General features: G+C 31.3%; 1 protein-coding gene and 1 long non-coding RNA gene across 2 annotated transcripts; both read left to right on the forward strand.

The window, feature by feature from the left end:
• Positions 1–74: 74 nt before the first annotated feature.
• Positions 75–665, forward strand: LOC111706844 (uncharacterized). Its single transcript, XR_002766326.1, has 2 exons — positions 75–299; positions 477–665. It is a non-coding gene; the product is annotated as an uncharacterized LOC111706844 (long non-coding RNA).
• Positions 666–6,109: 5,444 nt separating this feature from the next.
• LOC111706843 (uncharacterized) lies at positions 6,110–17,717 on the forward strand (the record flags this gene model as incomplete). Its single annotated transcript, XM_023479773.1, is given in 10 exon segments — positions 6,110–6,200; positions 7,800–7,870; positions 8,305–8,386; positions 10,097–10,143; positions 10,746–10,801; positions 14,107–14,147; positions 14,467–14,520; positions 15,514–15,570; positions 15,647–15,730; positions 17,566–17,717. Coding segments are annotated over 8 exon segments (525 nt in total). The 3' UTR covers positions 17,674–17,717.
• Between the last annotated feature and the right edge of the window lie 1,370 nt (positions 17,718–19,087).

A 19,087-nucleotide genomic window follows, 5' to 3' on the forward strand; every position in this document is an offset into this window, starting at 1 on the left:
AGGTCAGCTAGTAGACAAGGAAGTAGGGAAGTAGAAGGAGAAAGTAGTAGTTGGACGGACAGTATTGTTGTACAAGCTGTACAATACAGAAGAAATTGAACATAATGTGTGAATATTCTCTCTCCCCCCCGCTCCTTACTGTACTGCAGGGACCCTGGAGAAGGATAAATTATATACATAGAATCCTGATTGTAAACCGGTATATGTACAGTGTATACTGTACAACAATAAAACTGATTCAAATACTTCAGTTTGCACTAAACCTGCGCTGCAACTCTTACATCAGAATTAATATTCAGGTATACAATTATCTGATATACTCGCTCATCTTCTCATGAAAACATATTCGAAAGTCTATATTTCTATTCACTATTATAAGTTTTATAGCGCTGAGTTCGATAGTAAATACAGGTCCATTCAAAAACCATTACTCTCTAACAAGAAACAAACAAATTCATATTTATTCTATTATTTAGAATCGCTGGTAGAGGTAGAGTGGGCGTTCCTCTCTCCCCCTCCTCCCCCCTTCATACTTCGTCTCTCTGCGTCCTGAGAGCTCGGAGTATAGAAGCATTAGAGATGTCAACCTGCACAACCTCCTTGGAAAGGTCGTTATCATTTATTTCTGTCTTCTTATCTTGAAATAAATGATTTGTATAACTTTATTGCACAGCTGTATTTCTCTATCAGTGAATGCACTGAAATAATTCTGGTTACAAAAATATAGAGGTTTTTACGTATAGAGAAGATAATCCTCTTTAAACAAAATCTGGTCTATACGACAATTCTGAATATTAATTCTGATGTAAGAGTTGCAGCGCAGGTTTAGTGCAAACTGAATCTGGTCACCTTGTCCCTGCCAGGAAGTCTCCACGAAATCTAACATTTCTCGATCCCAGTCTCTTGAACATTTCTGGCCTGAAGCAGGCTGTGTGTCTTGAAACTCTTGGAACCTTCTGTGATTATCTTGATCCTCTGGTAGATCCTCAATTCATCGTTGAGATTAACAGACAGCTCACCTCCGCACAGTCTCTTCTTGCAGATATCATCTCTATTAAAAAATCAATTAATAACTTCCCAAATGATAAACTACTAACCTCTGTAATTGAAAAAAAATGCCATGAAATAGATGAAATAATTGCCCCTTTTCTAGATATAAGTGATATAGTTCGAAATAGACCAATCATAATTGAATATGACAAATTTCTTGAGACCTTAATGAACAATCTTCATAATTGTATAATGTCACACCAGCGCGCACATAAAAAGGTCACTAATATTTTATTAAAAGACATGAGAAATAGAATGTCAGAGTTGCAGAAAATGAATTTAGATACTGAAAACATCCTTTACCAAGAGCAAATTTATCTAGAAAAAAAAATTCTTGATTTCGATGACGAGTTAAATCTTCGAAACTGCGCTAGAACTAAGCTCTGGCATTCTATGAACTTTGAGAAACCAACTAAATCTTTTTGTACACTTGCTAAAGCACAAAAGGGTAATGATTCTTTAAATCAACTTAAAAAATGTGATAATCAGGGCAATATAGTGGATTATGAAAGTGAGGACGAACAAAATTCTGATTTATGTAATTATTTTAAAAACATTTATAGCAAAATTCCGGAAAAAACCTGAAGTCTTGAACAATTTTGAACTCCAGAAATTATGAACAGTGAGTATGTGCAATCAAAAAAATTATCTAATTTAGACTCTGAGAGAGACAATGTTCCAATTACACATTATGAGCTTACAAAAGCACTGGGAGAAACAAAGATAGGTTCGAGTCCTGGTTTAGATGGATACACCTATGCTGTACTTAAGTTTCTATGGCCTTTAATTGGACATCCTGTAACTAAGGGGTTTGAAATTATGGTTGAAAAGGAAGAACTGTATCCTAATTTAAGAACTGCAAGTATTAAGCTTATTCCTAAGAAGGGAGATTGTAAACAAATTAAGAATTGGCGGCCAAAAAGTCTTTTAAGTAATGTATATAAGGTATTCTCAAAAGCATTTGCCAATAGGCTAAAACGCGTAATTGACTCAAACACATCCGATTCACAAAAAGCCTATTCAAAATCAAAGGTCATACATGAACCTCTAATGAATATATTACAATGCATTAAGAAAGGAAAACTTGAGAACAAGCGGCTAGCGCTATTGGCAATCGATTTCAAAAAAGCTTTTGATTCTGTATCGCACGAATATATTCTTGAAATTTTGAAATTTTTTAACTATTCCCATTATATGATAAAAATAGTCAGAACCACAATGAAAAAGAAAATTGCTGGCATTATAACTGAGTCTGGTGTTATTGATTTTTTCAAGATATTGTGCGGAAGGCGACTCACCGTCAGGTCTGATCTTCATATTAGCACTAGAACCTCTGCTCTGGAAGCTGACTCTGGACCTAGGTGTTGTTCATCCAGTTTTTGAAAATGGCTCTCATATCAGTGACAGTAGTTATGCAGATGACGTCTCCATACTCGTAAACGGCGAACCTGAAAATATTTTGAATGTTAAAAATATACTTGACGATTTTGTTAAATTATCTGGCTTGAAAATAAATGTAGAAAAAACTCAGGTTTTACCAATTAATGTCTCACCTAATTTTGCTGAAAATATTGCTGAAACTGGCTTTTCAATTGTACAAAATTTAACAATCTTAGGGTTGGATATAAGTGAAAATTTTCATTTGGAGGAAACTAATTTTATAAAGCTCATGGTGAAAATTAGAGGAATGTCGTTATTCTGGACAAAATTTAAACTCTCGATTGTTGGTCGGATTAATATCGCAAAAACATATCTCCTTTCACAAATAGGGTTTTTCGCCCCTGTGGTCACATTTAGTAAGACTCAATTGCAAACACTCAGAAATGAGATTGGCTCCTTTGTACGAGGGAGTTTGAAAACAACAATAAACACGGTATACAATGCAATACATCAAGGAGGATTAGGAATGATCGGGATTGAATCTTACATAAATGCGATCAGGGTTGGGATTTTTAGGAAATCAATTAATAATGACGATTTTTGGGCAAAAGAAATTCAGAGTTTCAGAATATCTGAAGATTTTCCGTTTCATTTTAAAAGCTCAATAGCAACGAACACTCCTTGTGGAGAACTGTCAGTTTGCGTTAGAAAATTCTGTAATGTTTTCTGGTCGACGAATGGTAATTTCCTTGATATGAGAATATATGATAATGACATTGCAAGACTGGAGTCTGGTGAGAAATTAAACAGAAATCATTTTAGAGAAAATCTTACACACGAAGAAGTAATTTTGGTTAGAAAACTAAGATTTGTCAACCTAGTAGACATACTTAACAGCGATACTTTCTCAGAAAATAGTCTAACAGTATACCTGGGGTTCCGACCTAATTTATTAGAATTATTTTATCTAAAATCGGTACATAGAAGCGGGAAGTGGAAATTTTCACTGAATAAGGACAAAGGTTGCACACCTATTGTTACCTTCTTTAGGAATATAGTTAAAGGCAGCGTTAGGATAAGGAAGATCATGGATAATGTTGAGTCAGAGATTGAGCCGACGTCTGGTTTAAATAAGCGCGTCTCCCTAACAAATTACAACAATGCAGATCCTGAGAGAGATTGCAACTTTTATAAAATTTTCCAAATCTCAAAGTTGAAAAATAACCTACGGAGCTTTATTTTCAATTTCACATCTCAGACTCTTTACCACAATGCAATGATTGCGCATTTTGGTCCGGATCACGACCCGTCATGTCAACGGTGTGAATTTGGAAAAATTAGACCTGCTCCGAGAGAAACTATCTCTCATGTTTTCTGGGACTGTCCAAAAATATACGATATCCTAACTGATTTAAACCTGATAATATCAAACGGAGTCTTATCTTATGAAGAACTAAAAATTATAATTTTTTTAGGCTGTAGCAATCCAATATCCTATAATATCGAAACCACCAACATTATTTGCTTCATAGTCATGTACTTTATATTTTCTACAAGGAATAATAGACGAATATACAATACTTCCAAATTAAAGCAATTCATTTTTTACCACACTTCTAGGATTAACAAACCCTTATTTGTCGAATACGGAAATTGAATCAAAACTATTTTTTCTTGCAACATAAAGCAACAACTTTATTAATACCGTGCAGACGACAATAATAATTGCAACCTCCCGAATTTTGCCATACCAAACCATGACTGTGCTACTCATGGTTATTCCGCCATTTTGTGTTAAACTCAATAAGGAAAATATTTCCAAGTGACAGTGTAATCCTTGCGTGCTTTATATAAAAATCAAAATCAAAATTAAGCAACCAATAGTCTTTAAATTGAGATTCCTTAGAGTCCATCCTACAAGGATGATTCTGACGAATCGGGCTACTTAAACCGAAATATACATCGGAGCTGTGCAACAATTGCAATACATCTTTACGTTATTTACAAAAATATAACTTTTAATCGGAAGCCAATTTTCGTCCTAATTTTGGACAACATGAACCAGAACGTAGCGTCCTTACTGGAACGCAAGAAAAGTAAATCCTTTAAGGATATTTTTAATAAATTTGAAAACTTTTTTTCAAAAACATACGTTTTGAAAATGAAAGAAAAATACATCGTAATTCAAAGAGAATGCGGTGAATATGGATCCGTACAGGATACCAATGCAAATGCTTTTATCAATGTTGTGAAGTACAAATTTACCATAATGTTATTTTTCAGAGAAATGTCCGATAATACCAATACTGTTCCTATGGAGGTGGAGGAGGCAGGAATAGAGGCTTATATGTCCGACTTCCAGGGGATGCTGGACGGTTTGGATAACCCCAGTAAGGTAAGCGGGGTGGGGGTTGGGGCCTGTGCAGGGGATACTTGTGTTGAGAGGGAGTCTAATGTCATGGGCAGGGATGGGGGGATTGAAGATGGCAAAGCTAAGCCATTACCCGTGTCAACTTATACTTGTCCTGAACCCCGGTCTGATAAGGGAGTCCAAGTGGTCCGGTCAATGGTCCAGAAGTGCGTGCACTTCTTTGGGTCGGTAATGGACATGCCCAAACCAACCCTGGGTCCCTCTATTCCATGCGGCATTAGTTTCTCCCGATGGGTTGAGGCTCACCGAGAGTACTGTGGTTTTGAGGACCTGAAGCCCTCAGGTTCCTCTAAGCGATCGCAGCCGCCCATGTCGTATCAGAAACAAGCCAAGCGCTAGCAATCTGAACGTGCTCAGCATGAAAAAAAACCCTGCACAGGTTTCCCCCCCCTCCCCCCCTCAAATGGGTACCCCAGCCAGATGGTAAGCTCTTGGGTGGTCCTCATGTAGGTACTCGTCCTCACCTTTTTCACCTACCAATCCTTTGTCTTAATCCTAATCCTAATCCTAATCCTACTCCTGTCCTACTATCCTATCATCCTTATAACCTTGAGTGATTAACAACAACTTCAAAACATGAATTTATTTAACAGTTTAATTATCCAACATTTATGTTGAGTGATTAACAACAACTTCAAAACATAAATTTATTTTAATAGTTTAATTATTAAACATTAATCTCCTGTTCAACGAAATAACAAACCTTAAATTCCCTCCTTTATTAATTCCAGGGAGGATAATTACTTATCCTCCCTATTTACAGGGAGGATAATTACTTATCCTCCCTATTTACAGGGAGGATAATTACTTATCCTCCCTATTTACAGGGAGGATAATTACTTATCCTCCCTATTTACAGGGAGGATAATTACTTATCCTCCCTCTGTGATCCATACAGATTTAATTCAAGATTTAGATCAAGAAATTAAATATTCTTCCATATGCTTTAGTAAGAAATAAGAGAATTAAAATCATAATTAATAGTTTTATTGATTTTATTATTATTTTATCCCCCACGGTTGGCTATTTCGTTGAACAGGAGATTAAACGATAAATTACTACTTAACCGGGAGTTTTCATGAGGTTTAGAACCCCAAAAAGGTCTTGGAGGCCCTCGGCTAAGTGGTTTTCCCCTCAATTTAATTATCCTCCCTTAATCTCCTGGTTAAGTAGTAATTAATAGTTATAATTATTCACCATTCATGTTGAGGGATTAACAATAACTTAAAACATGAATTTATTGTCTAGAAAACTACATTTTGTTTGGTTGGGAAATATAATTCCGGAGAAATATCAGAAAAATATTCTTACTTTTGTGAAGAACAATCCAGATTATAAGGTAATATAAAAATATTAAAATATTTTAGGAATTCTAAGAATTAAATACTTTTAAACAACAAAGTTATAGTGTATAGAGTGATGAGGTACTTTAATCCTTTACTAATTGTATAGGCCATTAACTATACCAGAAGCGAACTGCATATTTATTGATTAAGTTGATTCTGGCCTAACATATAGTATATCCATATTAGTAAACAGTTATAATGTAAGTGCAATAGATAAAGATTGATTGCACATAAGACGACATTTTTCATCTTGAAAGATATAAATGTACAGAGATGTTTTAAAGATATTCCAATTATATAGAAAAAAAAGAGCACAATTGTAAACATTGGCTGTTCTTATGTCATTGAGTACTTGTGGTGTACATGAGTTCTGTAGAGAGAAATTTATGTTAATTTAGTCCTTCTCATGTCCTTCTTCAGTTCTCATCAATATGATATATTGCTCCGTGAAATATTGTTGTTCAAATAGTTCCGTTCACTGAGTTATTTTACACTATATTACGAGATCCATTCAAACACCAAACCGCCCCGCTTATCATTGAAGTACACTTTGACCCCTAGAAGTATGAGTTCCCGGACTGCACAATTCTTGGTGATTTTGCATACATAAGCTTTCTATGTTTATTTATTTATCTATGGTTAGTGCACAGTACAGCTAACTGAGCACACAGGTAGAGAACTATCATACCCCTTGCTTTTAAACCTAGAAAACAAAACTATCTTTAAAATATTTTGATGAGATCATAAAAGTGAATCGGACATTGGCATATTTGCATATAGGGTTGTTAATCGTTTTCAAAAACGATTGTTTCGTTTTCAGAAAAAAACGATCGTTTTAGAACTTTTAGAAAACGAATAGCGATCGTTTTTGAAAACGATCGTTTTTATTAAAACGATTTGCGATCGTTTTTTATACAATTGTTTTTAAAATTTTTTGAAATTTTTTTTTATTGACAATTATGTTAACGATCGTTAACGAAGGGTCGTCGTTAACGATCTTTAATGAAAGGTCGTCGTTAACGATCATTAACGAAGGTTTGTCGTTAACGATCGTTAACGAAACGACGAACTTTATCAAAACGGTTGTTTTTGGAAAAAAAATTACATGCAACTTTATTGAATGTCGTCTTACATGAAGTTTACAGTTGTGAGGGAGTTAAAACTCCTTGATATTTTATTAAAAACTACTCAATGATAAGTACAGATGCTCTTCAGGTCGGTTTCCTCTCTTTGTTAACGATCGTTAACAAAGGGGTAGTCGTTAACGATCGTTAACGAAGGGTCGTCGTTAACGATCGTTAACAAAGGGTCGTCGTTAACGATCGTTAACGAAGGTTGTCGTTAACGATCGTTAACGAAGGTCCGTCGTTAACTATCGTTAAAAAAACGATCGTTTTAAAAACGACCATTTTTTAAAAAACGAACTTTTTAAAAAACGATCATTTTTAAAAACGATCGTTTCGTTTTCGATTTTTCGTCGTCGTTATCATAACAAAACGATCGTTTTTCTGAAAAATGAAAACGTTAACATCCCTATTTGCATAGAGGGTCAGTCCTTTTAATTTCAGTAACACATCTTTACTTATATTTAGGTTTATCTCTGGACTCAAATTATAACAAATGGTTATAATTTAACTGGAGTCATTTTAGAAGATGTAGATAGGTATTTAAAACAACCAGTAATTAATAATAGTGTTAAATAGTAAATTTCAAAAGTAGGCAAAATACATCTAAACCAAGACTTTAAAAGGTCCAAAACCTGTATGCAGAGAAGTAGGATTTTAACAAGTACCTGTACACCCCTTTTTCCTACTTTTTCAAACAAAAAAATCTGGGGAAAAGGCTGATTTTCAATTAATAGGGGGGGCCATTTTTCTAGAAATATACCCCCCTGTCGATATAGATGTATTCCTTACAATACATAAAGTTTAATTGTTAACAATTTGTTGAAAATCAAATACAAAAATACTTATAAAATCACTGAAATTGAACTTGAATTACAATTAAGTTACAACTATCATTAAATTGGTTATGCATGAAACTCGGCTTTGGTTGGATTTTTTGTTTAAATGTATTTTCTTCATTTTGAACATTTAGAGAGATGAAAGATTATAGCCTGAAGGATTTGTTTGACCAAGAGGAAAATATTGGGGGGAAATCTGACATTCTTCGCTATGAGGTAAATTTTGTTATTTCAATTTTTTTTGAACTTTTAAAGGCTTACTTATTTAGCAACTTTTTTAGCTAGTTGTACATTAGAATATCCAAGCTGGGTCCTAGTTTGGACTGTACCGCCAATTTACAATTACTAAAGCGGCAGACCTGCTTGGGACGTTTTTGACCAAACTAGCTTAAATAGTACATTACTTTTAAAAAATTAGTTATAACCAATACTTTCTAACCCAATATTTTCTTTTATAATCAGCTTGTTTCTAGTTAATGGTTATCTGAAAAATACTGATAGACTTTAGCGTGAGAGCATGCACGTTTAATGTGCTGATTGTGCTCAAAGTGTTTAAATACTAAAGTGGGCCAAACTCATAGATGGATGACGACATTTTATGTCACAAGTATTTAGAAATAATATATATATATATAGATTGGTCTGTACACTCCGCACAGTATACAACAGAAACTGGACTCCCTTTGTTTAAAAACACAGACTTAGAATTTGTATTTAACTTAAATATAGATTAACGTAAATTAAGATTTTAGAAGTGAATTTTAGCCATTTTACTGAACAATAAATAATTTCAGACAGCACAATAATGCCTGCATGCATAATCTGTAAAACAAGAAATTCAGAATTTGTGATATCGAAAAAAAAAGATCTTCAAAATATATCTCTTGGTTTCCACTTTTGTATTTTGACAGATTTAAGAGTAGTTAAGAACTAGACATTGCTTTAAAGATATTAAGAGAGGCGTATTCAGATTTTTTTCCCCCAGGAAGGGCTTACATTTCTTTTTCTTAATAGGGGGGAGGGGGGGGGGCAAAACAAAACTAAGCAGTTTTAAAGATAAATTCTTATAGAATTAGAAATGCAAGCCTGCCAGGCAAAATCAATGAATTTATTAAGCTACTATATAGTATTTGCATATAAAACACATACAAGCATACAAAAAAAGTTTATTTTTGACAGAGAAAATTTTGAAGTTCTAGCTGAAGACGACATTTACATGGGTCCTTTTTTCTAGCATTTACTTTCAAAAAGAAATCTTTTCATGCAATTATTTCCAAACCAAATAAAACCTTATGGCCCAACCTGTCGTCGTTGCCTTAGTCTGTTCCACTTTAGAATTTATTCACTTTGGATTGTGCTGGGAGTGTTTAAAAACTCTCCAAAAAGTAAATCAGAAAAGTGTAAAAATTCTATATTCTTATTTTTGACAAATATTTGCATCAGTTTCCAAATATGTGCATTTTTAATTACCCTGCACAGATAAAGTAAAACCATATTTATCATAGAAGCATTTAGATCAAGGCATATTTTACAAGTACTCTAGGTATTCTGAAATGATTGAAATGTGTTCATTGAACTAAAACTATTTTAGAAAGTTTTTATCAAGTCAAGTTAAAATAAAAATATAAATGTTTAATTGCCAAAAAGTTATAAGAAATCATAAAAAGAAGTAAATTATTCAGACTTTAATCAGATGGTTATGATTGATACCTTGATTTCAAAGGAATAAGGTCTTTGTCACAAACTCAAATTTGTCCTATCATTATAGCTTTCAACCTAATAATCAAAACCCTTAATATCTTAAACTTAGATTATTTGATCTTGCAGAATTCATTGATTGACATAGACAAGAAAATATATAAAAAAATCAGAAATTAATTTAAGATTCAAATTCATGTTTGAAGGTAATGTTTCTGGTTTATCTAGATAGTTTACAGAAATGGAGGTGTATATTTTGATACTGATTCAATCAGGTAACTTTTTTTCCTTATTTTTTTCTACTCAAGAAAAACACAATCGCCAATTTCTAATATATGTCAGTGAACTAAGAGATTGTGTTAAGATTGTACAAGAGTAGCAAAAAAAAAATTTTTTTTATGGAACTGTTCCAAGTCCATTTGTCACTTAGAACTATAGGTTTTCAATGCAAGAGGACTGGATTTTACTTGCGCACAATTGGGAGCCCTGTAAACTCCACGCAATTTCGCACAATTGAGCACAATTTGAGGACAGTTGCATGTAGTTTTGCATTTTTCGCGAAACAGATTGAAGCAAAACTTCGCATTTTTCGAAAGCAAATGAAATGCGAAAAAATGCCCAAAATTTTAAAAGATTTTTTTTTTCACTGCAAACCCAGGAGTAATTTTAAGATTGATTTTGCACTTGATACTCCAATGATTTCTAAAGACGTTCTGTACAATAATGCTCTCTCAGCTCAACTACCATGTCTAGCCAGAGTCCAGACATTCCCTTTAATAATTCATTAAAATTAAATTCTAGTCATTCAAATATTTCATCTCAAAAATAAATATTAAATGAATAAATAAATTCATCTATAAATTCCAGATTTGTTTAGCTTAAAACCCTTCTTCAGCCTCCTGACAAACAGTTTCGTTTCACAAAATTATGATGGTAATACTTTTGTTGTTTTTAATTCTACAGGGCTAGCCACAAAGGACAAGCTACTTGAGAGACAACTTTAAAGAATTTTTTACTTTTTCTTCTGATATGTTTTCCTAAAGCTTTGTACTTTTCTTTCCAAAATCTTTTAAAATTAGTTTTAAAACTGTTTTCAAGGCAGAAATCCTAGATAAATTAGAATTGATTGTTTATCCAGATTGTAAAGCAGAAAAATTGTACAGTCCCTCGTACATCAAGAACTTGTCATACAAAAAGGTTGGGGTCAATCTGTAATAACCAAATTTAATTGATCAGAATCTTGTAATTCTAAATTGTGTGTAGCTTGCACTAAGCTAAATTACTATTTTCAATCTCAGCTGAACCACTCCAGTTGTCTGGTTTGGTGAAGATGACATGAGCTATATCTAGTCTAATTTATCTAAGGAAGAAATGCAAATTCAATCTGTAAATCCCACTGTATCAAAAGAGTCTTAAGTCTTCATTAAATTAAAGTCTCATCCTTTGTAGTTAACCCAGTGCTAAAAAAGATTAAGGAACTATATTTTTGTAAAAAACTCTTGTAGCAAAAATTGTGGAAATATGATATTTAGTAAAACTCCATTTGTTAACACAAATTCGAAATATAAGGAAGACGATTCTTGGTGAAGCACTTGTGACAGCTGACCGTTTAAGACTGCCGATACAAAGATCCTTTTCTGGTTCAACAAGGTGTAACAAGCATTACAACCCCCCCCCCCTTCTCCCCCTTCAACACCATTACATTGTACATATTAATGATTTAATTTTGTAAACTTAGACATAGTGACATTATTCAATTGAAACTGTGTTTCAATTAAAAAGTTAACATGATTAGCTTAAATCATGCGACATACTTAAATTACCTTATCAAATTTGTGCTGTGTTATATCTATTCTCTCTAATCCTATAAATACATATATTAAACTTTGACTGTGCGATAAATATGTAATAGGATGATCTTAATCATGTGATAGCGATATCATTGTAGGAATTGTAACTACATCAATTTCTGTTAAATTTGTGACATAAGATATTAAATAAAGTTAGTTGATTGAGACTCTGCTTTAATTACGGTATTAGAAGTAATTTTGTTCTCGTTGAAACATACGAGTGTACACCAAACCTTGAGTATTGGTATTGATCTATTGATTGCTAGTGTCTGTATTGTCATCCATAGCTAACAATATCGGGCCCTGTATAGTGGGGTTGATTAGTTATAGGATTGTAGCCGTGTGGATTGTGTCCTGGTTGAGACATTTATCAATTGATTTTTAGTGTCTGTATTGACATCAATAACTAATGATATCGGGGCCTGTATATAGGTGTATTGATTATTCACGGTATTGTAGCCTCATGGATCTTGTCCTGGTTAAGACATTGATCAAATTGGATGAAGTCAAACCTTATAGAAATCCATTTTATAGAAACAGCTACGTATAGCAACAAGGCGTATTTTGCGGAAGAACATTTTTTATATTTTTGAGAAATTAGATGTTTTTTGTAAAACATTGTAGCTTATCATTATCATTATCATAATTTCTATTTTTTTAACATACCCTAGACATTAAAGGAGCAAAATACATTTGTACTACTCTCTATTGTGTTTAAGTTCCCCCAGATTTTATTATGTACTGACAACATAAATGAATGATTATATGGTTATACATAAAATTGTGTGTTACTATTAAAATAAATATTTTATAAATATGCTATCTACAGTTTTATTTTTAGAAAAAAAATATTCTTAACCCTATCTCTGCTGGGGTACTTGAAAAACAGGAAAGCCGGGGGGGGGGGGGGCAAATTGACCCCCCCCCCCCCTCTAAATCCCATGTTTGGTATCCAAATATGACAAATGATACATCATTGGAAAGCTCTTGTGCTCTACTTTTAGAATCTGCAAAAAAATTTGCAAATTTGCAAAAATTGAAATTTTTATAGCAAAATCCAGTAATATAGTAAAAATGTTTGCAAAAAAAATTTGTCCAAAAAATGAAAAATTATACATTTTTGAAAAGCCCTTGACCATGCCATTTCAAATATGCAAAAATTTTTGCAAAATTTTAAATAACCGAATTTTTAATCATGAAAAACTAAAAATGTGCAAATTTCCTTTGACAGGTTGTTTGCAAAAAATTTGCAATTTATTTTCGCAAAACTTGTGCAATTTGTTTCCTTATGTCAAAGGCTTTCCAAAAAGCTAAATCTTATCAAAATCTGACAAGTGGAAGTGGGTCTAAACAAAGATTTAGTTTGTTACAGGAAAAGGCAGTCATTCAGGCAGTGTGCCTAAGGACTCAGGCAGTTAGTATTAAAGGCCGGTTTTAGGCCTAAATGGAGAGCTTTGGGTATGTAGGAAAAGTCAGAAAATTTCAACAGCCTCAGACCAATATTTTTTGAGTTAGATAAAAAAAACTACAGGGGGGTGTCAAATTGACCCCCCCCAGCAGGAATAGGGTTAAGAGTGTAAAAATAAAGTTCTTTAGTAATGCAAATATGATTTCATAAAATTCCATTTTACCATTTAAATAAAAGGATTTTAAGAAAATTATATCTAATTTACACTGATTATTTAATTTCTCAAAAATATAAAAAATGTTCTCTCGGAAAATACGCCATGTTGCTATTCGTAGCAGTTTCTATACGTTGGATTGCTGTAAGGTTTGACTTCAAATTGGATCATCCCTATTATTTGGGATCAATATTTATGTAGCTTGTTGATAGCTGCGCTTGGGCCCTGTTTGGCCTTTAGAGCCTGGGATTCTGTTCTGGCAGAGCACTGTATTAGTAGCTGGATTTTGATAGCTACTTTTGTGCCCTTGTGTGGCATTTAGGGCCTGGGATTCAGTCCTGGTTAAGTTTGATAGCACACGGATTGTACCTGGATAGATACGTTTTGAGACTTTGTTATAGCATGTAGCGGTTCTCAACTTTTCCAGGATTTTTGCTAAAATATTTGATAAATTGGAAAAAAAAATTAATTTTTTTTTGAAAACAATAATATTTTTGGGTAAATTTTAGATATACTATTTCTAGATTTTTACGAAATTTGAACCAAAATTTGCCAAAATCGAAAAAAAATATTTTTAGTTAAAGTTAAAAATACCAAATGATTTGCAAGAAATGGCATAGAAAGCTCGATAACAAAAACAAACTTTACTTTATTCTTTTTGATGTAAAAGACTTTTTCATAATTTTTTTTTATTTTGAGTTAAATAGTAATGATTTTTTTTCAATCTAATTTGTTGAAAGATGCTAATTTTATTTTCTGTTCAAAGGATGGAATAATATTCAAAACTCTGTATTCGGATTTCCCAAGGTAACTTAAAAAAGCTTTATAGAGACACAAAGTTCTTATGTTTTTGTATTTCAAATCTTTTTTCATAATTTAACATTTTCATAAAACCATAAAAGCGTACAATGTGAACACAGTTTGCTGACTTCACGTAATCTTAAAATCCAGAATATTTGATGTCCAAAGCAGTTTTCAGAAATTAAGATGAAATAAATGTTGGGCGAGATCTGGAAAGTAAATTTCTTCTTTTCTTAAAAAACAGCTTTCAAACTTTGAAATATTATTATTTATAATTAAAAATGTGTGTTTAATTCGAATAGGTAGTTTTGGAAATTTATTTTAGGGATCCAAGTATCTAGAGTATGTAATGAAAGCTTTACGGTGGAACATCAAACAGGAAAATGTTCAGTATTTTTTACTTTTTCCATTATTCAACAGTCCTGTATTGATTAGAGATGGGAATCATTTTTGTGAACGAACAAAATGTTTCAAAATGACGGAAATTTTCCTTGAACGAGGGTGTTGTTCAGAAAAAAAACTAATGATGGATAAACAACTTGGATTGTTCAGAGAAATGAAAAAAACGATCGTTTTTAAAAATGAATGAATCGTTCGTTTGAATGAACTTAAAAAATTATCTTTTGTTTACTAATTGAACAAACTTTCCAAAATATTTTTCGAATAAACCTTTAAAAAAACTATAATTTTTGTTTTTAATGAAAGAACAATTTTAAATAACGAATGGTTTTTCAGAAAAATCGTTCAGTGAAAAAAAGAATGAATTTAATGGAAAATGAACGTTAACTTTGATTGAAAAACACGAACGAAATGGTCGTTCACAAACAATAAAAAAAAATTTTAAAGCCGAACGCGCCCATCTCTTGTATTAGTTTAATCCAAGCCGTTACAAGAATTTACTGGTTATACCGCGACTACGTAAGTAACACAGAAGTCCAATCTGAACTGATATATATCACGGTAAACCAGAAGTCCTGGTTAAACGTCCAGTAAATCCTAATTTTAGACTCCATTTTCACCCATTAAATGTAAATTTTTCGTTTTTGATATTTTAAATATTACAAACTAAAATTTACGTATACCTTAATATTTATAATAAATTGCCAAAGAAAAAAGTATTCAAAGTAAATACTATAAAGAGGTGTAGATTGTAAACGAGTAGAGTTTTTTACCAGAACCTTTCGCAAATTTTACGTTTTGAAAATGATTGAAATATTCCCATAATAAAAAAGTTTATCTTTTACAACAATACCATTGAAACCTTTATTTGATCAAGTATAAATTAGATATCAATGTTTGTTTCTTTAAACGTTTATTTATTTTCCCTGTGAAAGTCGTTGTCATCTTTTGTTTGAACATTACTTTTGTACAGAATAACCCTAACGGTGTACCCTCGCGTACAGGTCCGGCTTTCTTTTCTGGCGCTTTTGTAAGAATTTATTTTTCGTTCAAATTTTAAAATATTTCATTTACAATTCGACTTCAACCATATTTATTACTTTTAGGTCAAATATAATGATGCAAATATTCATATGATTCATCAGAAGTACCTGGCTTTGCCATTGTCAAACACCTCAATATCATATCAGGCAAGCTTTTACTATGCACAGGATCCATAATACTGCGGAATAAAAGTACGGCAAATTAGCAACCTTATTAGTATTTCATGGCAGCAGCTTGTAAACTTACTTATTCTTATAGGAATGCATATTTGTACAGAGAGAACCAGATAACTTTGGAATATTAAGACGACATCATAGCAATACTTAAGTGTTTTTGTTGTTGTTGCAACCCCAAAAATTGTACTAACTTAATAAATAACTTACTCAATTAAATGGGTCTGTTTACACTGCACAATTGATGTGGCTCATGTTCATTAGAATATTTTAAGTCGTAATATGACTTAAAACCTAAAAGTCGTCTTCTTATTCCAGAGTATTCTGGTTCGTACTAAACACTTGTTGTGTTTCATCATACTTGTCCAATGGACTGTTTTACATCATAATTAACTTAAGTTTCACAATCTTCTTAATTTTTCACAGGAGTTATATCCACATATTAAATATTATCCAAATATTGTATCAATATATTAAATATTATCCAAATATTGTATCCATATGTTAAATATTATCCAAATATTGTATCCATATATTAAATATTATCCAAATATTGTATCCATATATTAAATATTATCCAAATATTGTATCCATATATTAAATATTATCCAAATATTTTATCCATATATTAAATATTATCCAAATATTGTACCCATATATTAAATATTATCCAAATATTTTATCCATATATTAGATATTATCCAAATATTTTATCCATATATTAAATATTATCCAAATATTGTATCCATATATTAAACATTATCCAAATATTTTATTCATATATTAAGTAATATCCAAATATTTTATCCATATATTAAATATTATCCAAATATTGTACCCATATATTAAATATAATCCAAATATTTTATTCATATATTAAATATTATCCAAATATTGTATCCATATATTAAATATTATCCAAATATTGTATCCATATATTAAATATTATCCAAATATTTTATCCATAAATTAAATATTATCCGAATATTGTATCCATATATTAAATATTATCCAAATATTTTATACATATATTAAATCTTATCCAAATATTTTATCCAAATGTTTTATCCATATATTAAATATTATCCAAATATTTTATCCATATATTAAATATTATCCAAATATTTTATCCATATATTAAATATTATCCATATAGTTTATCCATATATTAAATATTATCCAAATATTTTATCCATATTTTAAATATTATTCAAAATATTTTATCCAAATTTTGTATTCATATATTAAATAGTATCCAATTATTTTATCCATATATTAAATATTATCCAAATATCTTATCCAAATATTGTATCCATATATTAAATATTATCCAAATATTGTATCGATATATTAAATATTATCCAAATATTTCATCCATATATTAAATATTATCCAAAAAAGTTTTCCATATATTGTTTCCATATATTAAATATTATCCAAATATTTTATTCATATATTATATATTATCCAAATATGTATCCATATATTAAATATTATCCAAAAAAGTTTTCCATATATTGTTTCCATATATTAAATATTATCCAAATATTTTATTCATATATTAAATATTATCCAAATATTTTATCCATATATTAAATATTATCCAAATATTTTTTCCAAATATTGGATTTATTTTATTTTCAATTCCCCTTCTTATCTCTAATAAACATTTTTCAAAAAGAAACCTTAATTCACAAAAAAATATTTAAATTACTAAAAACCTAAATTCAGGAATATTAGTCCGTGTATAATAATATTGAATTTATACTGCATTTATTTTTGAATTTTATTTTTATATATCTTTTAAGACCTATGATGCTACGTGGAGGCCCCACTGGCACTATACAACATCATCAGCTAGTGTTAGATTAGTTAACAATTTAATGTCATTTCTCATTTTTTATGTTTTTCTATAACATTTATCATGTTTAATGAATTAATAAATACTTTAGTTAGTTTAGACAATTAAATTGTTTCAAGGAGAAAAAAATAGAACTTTAAATAAACGTTTAAATTTTAAATCAAAATTGCACAAATTCCAAGAGGTAAATTTACGCAATTCCGAGCAAAAAATGCACGCAGGAAAAAAATTGATAGGCTTTGATCAACAACAATTTATCAATATATAATATAATAAAATAGATTAAACCAAACACGCTGGGAGGGCAGGGGGGTTGGCCCCCCCTTTAGTTTTTTTGTCCTATCACTCTCATTTTTGACACTATCACCGTGAAATTTTTTGACTTATAATTAATAGTAATTTAAAGAATTTTTTGTTAACATTTTTTTTCAATTTATAGGGTAGGGTACAGGGCGGAAAAAGTCTGGTCTGTGAAAAAAAACTAAAATAGCCCATAACTTGTTTGTGACCAAAGCTACAGATCTAAAAATTATATTTTTGAAAAGCCCAGCCCTTGAAAAATGCATGTTAAAACATTTGTCACACTTTGATATTTGTTTAAAACAAAAAATATAATTTTCCATTTTTTTTACCCTTTCTTAGGAATTTTTTTCCACCCTCCCTAGCACCCAAACTATTAAAGTTATCGGTCTATTTTTTTTTCTTTGAGCTGGACAAGAAAAATTGGGCTATGAACATGCATCTCAAACCCTAAGGCATTTTCCTAGAGGGGGAAAGAGGGAAATTTATTTTGTGCTCCCCCCTTACATTTTAGGGGCTGGGGCAAGAAAAATGTGTATTATACTCAAACAATAAAAAAACTAACCTTACCAACCGGATATTCAGTAGACAGTAAGTCAACAACATCTGATATGAAATGAAAAAAGGAATACATCTGTTCTGGTTAAAATCACAATATTAATAAATTTACAATTTACATCTATATATATATGTATATATATATTCAATTATTCATCAATAAATCGGGGGAAAGAATTTGCCAATTTTTTTTAATCTATCAATCAATTTTCATTAATTCTTCGCCAATTGCATACAATTAAACTTTAAAGTGAACAAAAAATTCATGTTTTTATCTGATTATCAAAGAAAACTATAAAATAAGATCACTTTGGATGTGTCATAAAATAATAATAAAATATCTAAAATCTACTAAATTATACCACCCCCTGATGTGTCTCTGTCAACGAAGTTTTGTTGCATTTTCCCTTTCGAGAGAATTCAAATTTTCTTCCTGTTAGCTAGTCTAGGTGTCAGGAGAGAAAAACAGCGCCAGAGCTCCAGAGCCGGAGCCATGGTGGCGGCCTGGGCCGGAGAAACGGCCGGGTCAGGTCAACCCTGAATGCAGGCCGGGTCAGGTTTAGAGCTAGAGATTGGGACGGAGAAAGAAAGAAAAACTTTAAGAGAATGAA

This window comes from Eurytemora carolleeae, unplaced genomic scaffold (genome assembly GCF_000591075.1).
Source record: "Eurytemora carolleeae unplaced genomic scaffold, Eaff_2.0 scaffold759, whole genome shotgun sequence".
NCBI classification, from domain to species: domain Eukaryota; kingdom Metazoa; phylum Arthropoda; class Copepoda; order Calanoida; family Temoridae; genus Eurytemora; species Eurytemora carolleeae.